The sequence below is a fragment of the Mandrillus leucophaeus genome, unplaced genomic scaffold (assembly GCF_000951045.1).
Source record: "Mandrillus leucophaeus isolate KB7577 unplaced genomic scaffold, Mleu.le_1.0 Scaffold1106, whole genome shotgun sequence".
In the NCBI taxonomy this organism is placed as follows: Eukaryota; Metazoa; Chordata; class Mammalia; order Primates; family Cercopithecidae; genus Mandrillus; species Mandrillus leucophaeus.
Window position 1 is genome coordinate 11,005 of NW_012099277.1, and position 11,572 is coordinate 22,576.

The following is an 11,572-nucleotide window of genomic DNA, read 5'->3' on the forward strand; positions in this document are numbered from 1 at the left end:
TTTCCTTTAAAAATTACATGTTTTCCCCTAATTCTTGATCTGTATGAAGCAGATCATTTTTCAGGTAAAACATTTCTATAATGCAGATTTTAGGGCATCCTCTTTTCAACTATCAACTGTTTTTCTTTATTACTATGTTTAATGAAACAAAATTGGTTCGCTCTTCATTCCTATTCAGCTTTTTCTTATTCATTTTCAACACTTTTAAAAAGAAGGAAATTTTAAATGCAGAAAAAGGAAAGAAGCTATAAGAGAGGAAGTTCAGCCTATGAATGAGAATTAGAGATGGGGCACATTTGGCAAATATTACTGGGCTTCAGTACCACTGAATCTTTGTATTTTTGTAGCTATTTCCAGTTACAATCTCTATAACTATCTACAATGAAATTATTAATCATTTATAGGTAGTCATGGCTACTTGGAAAGAAAAGCCAATGGTATTCCAGACTTTCTAGCACTGAATCATCTTCTTGTGAAACGTATTGAGCTTATCATAACAAAATCAGCTTAACTGCTGATTTTCTTTCATTCTGCAATGAACACACCATACTCTTCCCTGAAACTTTTTGATTGGATAGCTTCTATCATGGTCAAATGACGAGTCCATTTCCTCCTAAACAAACCACTGTAATGTTTCAATGCAAATCTCAAGTGCATTTTTCTATTTCTTCTGGCAAATGCATAAGCACAACCAAATATTTAATAATTTATACAGTTTATATTTTCAAACAGTTTTAGACAATATTTTTTGGTTGTAAACAACAACAGCAAAACAAATTCAAAGTCACTTAACCTTAATTTATAGGCAGTCTATTGGGAGTATTTCAGGGAACTCCAAGACAGGAAACATAGGCAGTCCTCAAAAGATTCTGGAGCTGTTGAATGGAAAGTCATCAGGAATCAACGTATCTCTCTTTCTGTCTCTCTGTCTGTCTCTGTCTCTGTCTCTTTGTGTGTGTGTGTGCGTGTGTATGGGTGCTTTTCTCTGTTTCTCTATTATTTTCACATGTTTCTCACCTCACCTTCGTTTTGGTCATCCACTTTCATCTTTTTCCTCCCTCAGCTGATTAGTTTTCATTATTGTCCACATTTACAGCCACATACAGTTGAGTCCTCAACGTTGTCCACAGGTTATTGCAAACTGCGATGTAAAGTGAAACAACATACAATGAAACCAGTTTTACTACAGACGAATTGATATCAACATGAGTTAAATTACCATACCATATTTCTGGTTACAAAAACATCGCCAACTTCTAAAAAAAGACCAAAATACTTCTAATATTAAACCTTGAAATAAACTGTACATATATTGAATCAAGATTAATGAAAACAAGATAATTATTTACCTCCTTACTCCAGTTCAGCATCACAAGTGGCCAGATCCTATCCCAGCAGCTCAGGGCATGAGGTGTAAATCAGCTCTCTACAGGAAGCCATCCCACTACAGGGCGCACTCACACACCCAACCGCAATCACTCAGACACGGCCTATGTAGACACGACACGCCAGTTCACCCAATACAGACAGCATTGAGAAGTGGAGGCAAATGGGAGTACCCAGAAAAGACCCACACAGACATGGAAAGAACGTGCCAATTCCACCTCGACATTGGCCCCTGCTAGAAATTGATTTTTTCCATCAATGTTGTAACAAAGTGACGTTAAACATAATGACCAAGGACCTGCTGTATGTTTTAGTCTCTGCTTCTGAGTGTACTTGTGTTCAGCTCAAGCAAACCCCAGAAGCAATCCTACCAATTTTACATTTCTGGAAACGGGCTCACTCATTTAGTAAAACATGGAATGAGGAATTCATATGTTACATAAATTTGTATTTTCCAGGAAGTTTACTCCAAACTATGCAGACACTGTAATAGAGTAGTGCCGAGAAATGATGCACCTTTACATTATAAGATATGAAAAAGTATAATTATGTAGAATTTTACCCCTGTTCTAATAACAGTAAACTGTTACATTCAATCATAATAGCTACTGTGGATCAAACACTATTCTGAGTGCTCTTTCTCCAGACCCTCTTCCACCCTCACACCCAGACAAAGGCATGCACACACACTTTTGATTCTTCAACTCTATCGGGTACTATTATTGTCATTTATATAGGACAGGAAAAAATGAGGTTAAGAGGAGTTGAGTGTGCTGTTCAAGCCTACACTTCTGTTAAATAGGTAGCGGATCTAGAATTACAGCCCAGGTATTTTTAACTTAGGATTTGTGAACTTAATCACTGGGCTTTTCTGCCCCCTGAATTTTTTTTTTTTTTTTTCACTGAAGCCCATCATTTTGTAAATTAACCTGACAAGAACTGAGTTATTTCCTTTCCCTAGAAAATTATCATTTGAAATTTTTCTCCTGTTAATCTTTTCTTTTAATTTAAGCTATATTGTACTTATTAGCACTTGGCTTCATTTCATCTTCCCTCTGACATTCTTATTATTTGTCTCAGTGATATTTACTGCATTTTACAAGTGCTGTCAGTCTCTATAATTGGGGTACCATGTATCCATTGTTTTTAATTTTAAAAAATATAAAAATATAAAAAAGAATCTTATACCAATTTTTGATTAACTTCATGAGACATAGATTAAAACATCATTTTTATTACTTTTTATTTTTCATACAGTTCTATAACTAATTTTTTTTTTCTTTTTGAGATGGAGTCTTGCTCTGTCGCCCAGGCTAGAGTAGAGGAGCTATTTTGGCTCACTGCAACCTCCACCTCCTGGGCTCAAACGATTTTCCTGCCTCAGTCTCCCAAGTAGATGGGACTACAGGCAAATGCCACCATGCCTGTCTAATTTTTTGTATTTTTAGTACAGATAGGGTTTCTCCATGTTGGCCAGGCTGGTCTTGAACTCCTGACCTCAGGTGATCCACCCACCTCGGCCTCCCAAAGTGCTGGGATTACGGGCATGATATAACTAACATTTAATCAGTACATTCCTGCAGATCCAGGCCAGGTTAGATACATTTTCTACTGAGACTTGAAAAAAATTCTTAAGTTGCTTTTATTTTTTTCCATCTTAACTCTCATGGAGGGAAGTTGTGTTTTGGTCCAAGTCTATTGTAAACTCATAAACTCATAAACAATCAAAAACTGAAGAAAAAAATAAGAAACACAATACCTGAAATTGCATTTTGATGGAAGTCAGATAAGTAATGTTGTCCTCCAAGAAAGTATAAAAGTTTACTACATTTATATAGATACTGCTAGAAAATAAATTCACAGAAGACCTGCTATGATTTGATTCCTATCAAATTACTTTGTTCCTGGTGATTTCACATATAGATTGAGAAAACTGACATTTAATTTCTTATCTCTGTTTTATTAGAATTTTATAAGCGGAAACAAAAGACATACTGTACACTAACAAATCTCTGGGTTTTCATTGTGCCTACATTATATTGCCCTTCCATATTTAGGCCTTAAGATAAAAATCACCTGCCTACCCTCCACCAAAAAGTAATATTTTATTTTTAATCCAGAAAATTGGGTGCCCTTTCTGCATTTGAAAGAGGGCTATACACAAGTGTTGTGTACCAAAAAGAAATTATTTTCCAATATGGTTAATATTTTTACTCTGGAGATGATAAGTTTTAAAATTTTAAATGTTAATTTACCTTTCAAATTAAAAATAAAAAATTATATATAATTAAAAAAATAACTTCTTTATGCATTCGGACACCTCCTGTTTCCACCACCATGCCTAGGCCAACCTTGAGCCTCCAAATTTGTGGATGGAAACTTGGTGCCCACTTGGACCGCCAAACTACCCTCTTCTGACCAGTGTCCCCTTTCCTCTCAGGTAAAGGCTCTGTGAGAACCAAGTGCAAGGTGATGGATGGGAGACTCAAGGAATGAGACAGTCAGGGAAAAACTAGGAGAGTGAGGTTTCATTTCCAGACATAAAAAGATGTAGAATCTGTTGAAAAAAGGACCCTGTTCCTCTGCAGAGGCAACAACACTTCTGACAACCTTAGACCTGGCAGGGTGGCTCACGCCTGTAATCCCAGCATTTTGGGAGCCTGAGGGGGAAGATTGCTTGACGCCAGGAGTTTAAAGCTCCAGCGAGCTGTGATTGTGCGACTGCACTCCAGCCTGGGTGACAGAGTGAGATCCTGTCTCCAACAAAACAAAACAAAACAAAAGATAAAAACGAGGGTTGGGGGAAGACATTGGCGTCCTCTGATCTAATAACTCCCAGGTCAATCTTGGGAGCCGTGTGACCACGTGCTAAAGGGTCCTGGGTCATCACTGGACAACTGTAAGAACTCTGGGAATCACTGGCAAATACGGGTGACAAACCTCACGGTTTGGCTAGTGTCTAAACGCAGTCCTTTCTACTTCTGAAAACCTGTCACAGAGGCAGAAGAAAGGGCATCTACTGTTGCAACGTTAGTGTCTACTCCCTCCTAGTGTCGTTCATCACTGAGATCTAAGGTGACAGGAGCATCTTCAGCGCCTTCGCCTTCGGGTGCAAACCAGCAGCGCCAATTACGCAGTTAGGAATCTGTCTGAAGATACAATCATGGGAAACTGCCTCTTCCAACGGAACCTTGTGAAGTTTCTTTTATGGGAGGTCCATCTGAGCAGTTTCTAGGATTACCAGGTTTTCATACAGTCTCTGTTAGAACAGCAAGACGCAGCACGCCGAGAGCTACATCCTGGTAGCTTGGCTCCTGGCTGTGCGACTGCACGGTGACATCCAAGGCGGCGGAGCCACTGCCAGGACACGCTGGGCTACGGGGACAGGTTGGGCGTGGCTTTCAGGTCCGCCGGCCGCCAAAATGGGAAGGGAGGAGTCGCAGAGGGACTGCGCGAAGGCTCTACCCACGAAAGGACTGGCTGCGCCCCAGAACCAGGACGCGGAGCTTCCCTGTTCCAAGCAGGAACAGACTGAGAAAATCCAAGAAAGGAAGCCCGAGGGGCTGCGGTGGCCCCATCCTCCCGTCACCCGCGGCCCGGGCTCTGCGACGCCCGTCGCCCCACCCGCGGAAGCAGCGATGCCTGGCGGAGCCTGGGTGCTGGCGACCGCGCTGATGCTCCTGGCCCCGGGGGAAGGTCGGCGAGGTAGGGCTCGCGGCGGTGGGCGCGCAGGGGCGCCGCCTGGGCGGTGGAAGGACTGGGCCAGACTTCTTCGCTGACATGGGGAGCGTCCCTGTGCGTTTTAAGACCGCATGCGATGTTTGTTCCTCACCCGCCTCCGCTCTGTCCCTCCGCTGTCCTTGAAGTGGTCAATTTCTAGCCTATTACTCTTCAGTTTTCTTTTGCGCACATGCAGTTGTTGCCTCCTCTTACTCTACGACCCTCGGTTCTGTTTTTGGTTGCTTCCTGCTGATATCCTGCTCTTTGATTTTTAATTTACTGTAAGAAACTTTGGCCGGATCTGCCAGGTATCCTAGCCGCAAGTGGACCTGAATTCTCAAAACAGAGTTGAATTCCAAACTGCACGAATTCCACCTCCAACCCGACCCTCGGAAATAATTCATTGGTGAACATTTTAACCCTACAATACATCACCAAATTAAGTTTGGTATATCCGTATTACACTGTATTATGGTTTTTGTATATAGGTTAGAATCAGTTTTGCCACTGCAGAAGATATCTCTGTGGAGCGAATACTTCCCTCCCACTTCTTTAATCCGTGACCAAGAACACTTAGTTTAAAATAAGTGAAGTTAAACCAAACTTTCATTAGCCCTTCCTGCTTGCTTTTTGTGTTCGTACAGATAGGAATATTAACGAAGGTGACTTGTTCTTATATTACAAGTTTCCTTACGTTTTTCAGAAATAAGTCTGATCTGTGTTCAGCTATCTGCAGTTTGAAAAAAACATTACGTACGTTTGTAACAGTCAGGGGTATAGTTTTGTCTTATCTTTTTTTAATCTTAACCCGTTTTGCCGATGTAAGTTTGCTTTGGAAAAGGGTAATACAAACACTATCCCATGCAAAACTTAAAAATAAAATGCTAAAATCAAATGTATTATTTTCTGCAATGATATTTTTTCTGGTGCTTCTTCAGTTTGCTTACAGATTTACTAAATCTTTATCAATAACTTTAAAAAATACTTGTAAAAACATATTTCTATTCATTACAGTTAGATAAATATTTCCAGGAAAAAAATGACCGATGTTTATAAAGGAAAATGATTTCATGTTTACTATACAGCACATAACCCCTTTCTGCCCCTATATAATAGCTTTGTAATCTCTCTACTGAAGACAAGTATTACCCATTACCAGGTTTTAAGTTCATAACATTGGTAACATTTATAAGTTCTTTATGTTTAATAGAGTAAAACTAGAAGACGAGGTGAATGGAAAATACATTTATTGAGACTTCTTTTTTCAAATAGCTTTATTAAGATGTTCATATACCATACAAATCACTCACTTAAAGTGTGTGACTCTATGGTTTTTCATTTTCACAGATATGTGTATATTCAGAGTATATTTACAGGTATATGCAACCATGACCACAGTCAATTTTAGAACATTTTTATCAATTCAAGAAGAAATACTGTACCCTTGGTTATCATGCCCCATACCTTCTATCACCCTCCCTTCCTCCCCAGCTATAAGGAATTACTAATCTACTTTCTGTCTCATTGCATTTGCCTATTCTGGATATTTTATACAAACTGAATCATATAATAGGTTGTCTTTTGTGAATTGCCTACTTCACCTAGCACAACGTTTTCAACGTTCATTCATCTTGTAGCATGTAGCAGTACTTCATTTCTTTTTAAGATAGAATATTGTTCCATTATGTGGATATACTACATTTGGTATGTACATTCATTAGTTGATGAATTAGAAGATGAACATTTGGGTTGTTTCCACATTTTTGCCATTATAAATAATGCTGCTATAAACACCGAGGTACAAGTTTCGTTTGGATGTATGTTTTCATTTCTCTGAGATATATGCCTAGGAGTGGAAATACCGGGTCATAGGGTAATTCTATGATTAACTGCTTAAGGAATAGCCAGGATGTTTTCCAAAGTGGCTGTGCTGTTTTGTGTTTCTGCAACAGTGTATGAAGTTTCTAATTTCTTCATGTTACCATCAATACTTTTTATTAACTGACATTTGAATTCTACCCATCCTCATGGTTGTAAAGTGGTATTTCATTGTAGTTTGATCGTCATTTTCCTAATGGCTAATGGTATCAAGCATTTTAGTGTCCTTATTAGACATTTAGCTTATCCTCTTCAGAGAAATACTTACTCAGATCCTTTGCCATTTAAAAAAATGGTAGTTGACCTTTTTCTTATTGAGTTGTGTAAGTTATTTGCATATTCCAGATATAATTCTCTTATTGGATATGTGATTTGCAATTGTTTTCTCCCATTCTATGGGTCCTAGAAATAATCCCCTGTGGATATTGAGGGAATACTATACTGTAGTTTTTTAAGTTGATTCCTTAGAGTTTTCTATATGGAGATAGTATTACTTATTCCTTTCCAATCTGGATATCTTTTATTTATTTATCTTGGCTAACCCCCCTGGGTAGAATTAGCTATTCTAAAGTACAATGTGGAATTGATATGATGAGAGTAGATATCCTTGTCTTGTTCCTGATTTTACAGGAAAGCACCCAGTCTTTCTTCATCACATGAAACGTAAGTTGTGGGCGTTTTGTATATATCCTTTATCAAGTTGAGGAAACTTCCTTCTATTCCTAGTTAGTTGAGTGTTTTTATTGTGAAGAGGTGTTGAATTTTTTTAAAATGCTTTTTCTGTATCTATTAAGATGAACATGTGGATTTTAACTTCTATGCTATCTGGTATATTATAGTGATTCAATTTTAGATATTAAACCAACCTTGTGTTCTTGGAATAAATCTCACTTGGTCATAATTTTTATGTATGTATATTTTATGATTCTGGATTCAGTTTGCTGAAGATTTTTTCATCCATTTTCCAGAGATATGTTGGTTTGTAGTCATCTTTTCTTGTTATATATTTTTCTGGCTTTGGTGTCAGGGTAACCATAATAACGGGCTATGATACTAGGCTCATACAATGAGGTGGAAAGTGTTCCATCTTCTTCTATTTTTTTTTTGAAAGTGTTTCAGATGAATCTGGAGTAATTCTTTTTGAAATGTTTGATAGAATTTAGCATTATGCCATCTGGGCCAAGTCTTTTCTTTGTGGGCAGTGTTTTGACTGATTTGATCTTTTTACTTGTTATAAATCTATTTGGATTTTATTTTTCTTCTTGAGTTCTTTTTGTAGTTTGTGTCTTTTTAGGAATTTGCCAATCTCATCTAAGTTATCTAATTATTGGTGTATAACAGTCATAGTATTCCTTAATAAGGTTTGCAGTGGTGTCCCCTATTTCATTCCTGCTTGTAGTAATTTGAATCTTTCTCTCTTTTTTTCTCAATAAATCTAATTACAGGTCTGTCAATTTTGTTGATTCTTTCAAAGAACCAGCTTTTGGTGTCACTGATTTTTCTCTATTATTTTTCTATACTCAGTTTCATCAATTTTCCTTCCAGTCTTTAAAATTTCCTTCCTTCTCCTTCCTTTAGGTTTAGTATACTCTTATTTTTCCAGTGTCTTAAGGTGCAAGGTTAACTTGTTATGTTCATATCTTTTCCTCCTATACTATAGGCGTATTCCTGTCTATACATGTCCTTCTATGCATTACTGTAGCAGCATTCCATACATTTTGGTATGTTGTATCTTCATTTTAACATTTCTCCAAGTATTTTTTAGTTTTCTTTTTCTTTTATTCTTTAACTCAGTGATTATTTTGGTTGTTTAATTTCCACATATTTGTAAAATTTCTTAAATTTCATTGTTATTGAGTTCTAATTTCATTCCATTGTGATTAGAGAACATACTTTGTATGAATTTCATCTTTTTGAATTATGTTTTAATTTTATGTTATTTTATTTTTAAAAGTAGGCTCTTACTATGTTGCCTAGGCTGGATTTGAACTCCTGGACTGAAGCAATTCTCCCACCTCAACCTCCCAAGTAGCTGGGCTTATAGGAACGTACCACCATGCCCAGCTTTCTGTTTAAATTTATCAAGGTTTGTTTTATGGTCTAGCAGATTGTCTATTTTGGTGAATATTCCATATGTACTTGGGAAAAAATTATATTCTAATATTTTTAGGAATAGTGTTTATAGATATCTGCTAGGTCAAGTTGGTTTATATTGTTGTTCTGATTTTTATTTATTTATTATGCTACCTGTTTTTAAAATTAATATTGAAAGTGGGATATTAAAGACTCCAATTGTTATTGTTAAAATATCTATTTTTTTCCCTCAATTTCTGCTGGATTTTGCTTCATATATTTCAGTGCTCTGTTATTAGGTTCAATTATGTTACAATTGCTTTATCTTCCTCATGGATTGACTCTTTCATCATTATAAAGTATCCCTCATCTCTGGTAAGACTTTTATGTTTTAAGTTCTTCTTTGTTTGATAGTAGTACAACCACATCACCTTTCTTTTGGTTGCTACTTGCAGGATATATTATTTTCTGTCCTTTTGCTTTCAATCTAATTGTATTCAGAAGAGGCCCTCAGTTTGTCTTTTGACATGTAAAGAAGGCCAATGTAAAGTGATTTAGCAAACTAGCCACTCTCTATTTTCTCTTGCTTTTTAACCATCTGCGTTGCTGAAGAACCTAAAATTCTATTTTTTTAAAAAAATCTCAACTTTTATTTTAGATTCAAGGAGTACATGTGCAGGTTTGTTACAAAGGTACATCGCACGATGCTGAGGTTTGAGGTACAAATGATATTGTCACCCAGATAGTGAGCATGGTACCCAATAGGTAGTTTTTCAATCCTTACCCTCTTCTTTCCTTCCCCCTTCAGTAGTCCCTAGTGTCTATTTTTCCCATCTTTATGTCTGTGGGTACCCAGTGTTTAGCTTGTCCTTATAAGTGAGAACATGCAGTATTTGGTTTTCTGTTTCTGCATTAGTTTGTTTAGGATAATGGCCTCCATTTGCATCCATGTTCCTGCCAAGGACATGATTTTAGTCTTTTATATGGCTGCATAGTGTTGCATGTTGTATATGTATTACTGAAATACTAGGAGTTCAGAAAAAAGCCAATCATATCTTTTTCTCCTATACTATAGGCATATTCCTGCACAAAAAGCCAATCACTGAGACAATGAGTATTGCTAGGGAAGAGGGCTTTAATAGGGTGCTCCAACTGAGGAGATGGAAGATCAGTCTCAAATCCATCTCTCTGACTGATTAAAATTGGGTTTATATAGCAGAGAAGAGCTATAGCTACATGTAGGAATACAGGAATTAGGGAGGAATAAGGGAGATGAGTTGGTCAACAGGAAGCTGATGGTCAGTTAAGCAATCACGATGGGTAGGGGTCTGGAATCTCATTTTCCAGATGTGGTAATCTAGTAAGTTTCAGTTCCTTGATACCATCTGGGAGGACTGATGGTTGGTTTCCTGAGAAAGGAACTCAGATAAGACAGTTGTAACTTTCTGAAGTTTTAAGACTGGCAGGGTCAATTTCTATGTTTATTCAAAAGAAACCATAAACATCAGTTCTGTGGGACAATTGGACCAGTTTCAGGTATACTACATGTTCTTTATCCAATTCACTGTTGATGGGCACCATGGCTGATTCCATGTCTTTGCTACTGTGAATGTGCTGGGATGAACATACCAGTACATGTGTCTTCTTTTTGGTAGAATAATTTATTTTCCGTGGGTGTATACCCAAAATGGGATTGCTGGGTTGAATGATAGTTCTTTTTTCAGTTCTTCGAGATTAGTTCTTTTTTCATTTCTTTGACGGCTCTTCATAGTGACTGATTTGATTTATATTCCCACCAACAGTGTATAAATGTTTCCTTTCCCCACAGCTTCACTGACATCTGTTGTTTATTGACTTTTTAATAGTAGTAATTCTGACTCTGACTGATGTAAGATAATATCTCATTGTGGTTTTGATTTGCGTTTCTTTGATGATTAGTGATGTTGAGCATTTTTTCGTATGTTTGTTGGCCATTTGTATGGCATCTTTGGAGAAGCATCTTTTCATGTCTTTTGCCCACTTTTCCATGGAGTTGTTTTTTGCTTGTTGAATTATTTAAAATCCTTATAGATTCTGGATATTAGACCTTTTTCAGATGCATAGTTTGTGAATATTTTTTCCCATTCTGTAGGTTGTCTGTTTACTCTATTGATAGTGGAGAAACTCTTTAATGAGGTCCAACTTGTTAATTTTAGGGTTTTTCTTTTTTTTTTTTTTGCAGTTGCTTTTGAGGACTTTGTCATAAGTTCTTTGCCAAGGCCCATGTGCAGAAAAGTATTTCCTAGGGTTTTTTTCTAGGACTTTTTACAGTTTGAGGTCTTATATTTAAATCTTTAATCCATCTCAAGTTAATTTTTGCATATGGTGAAAAGTTTCATTATTCTTCCTATGGCTAGCCAGTTATCCAAGGACCATTTATTGAATACGGAGTGCTTTTTCCATTGCTTATTTTTGTTGACTTTGTCAAAGATCAGATGGCTGTAGGTGTGTGGTTTTATTTGTGGGTTCTCTATTC

The 11,572-nt window shown here is 37.1% G+C and overlaps 1 protein-coding gene across 1 annotated transcript in view; it reads left to right on the forward strand.

Annotated features, from left to right (window-relative positions):
- Window positions 1–4,521: 4,521 nt before the first annotated feature.
- The window catches only part of VWDE (von Willebrand factor D and EGF domains), an 88,755-nt gene continuing 81,704 nt past the window's right edge, over window positions 4,522–11,572 (forward strand). Inside the window, exon 1 of the mRNA XM_011992539.1 lies at window positions 4,522–5,082. Within this exon, the coding sequence (XP_011847929.1) occupies window positions 4,809–5,082 (274 nt within the window). The 5' untranslated portion in view covers window positions 4,522–4,808. The remainder of the gene's footprint in view (window positions 5,083–11,572) is intronic.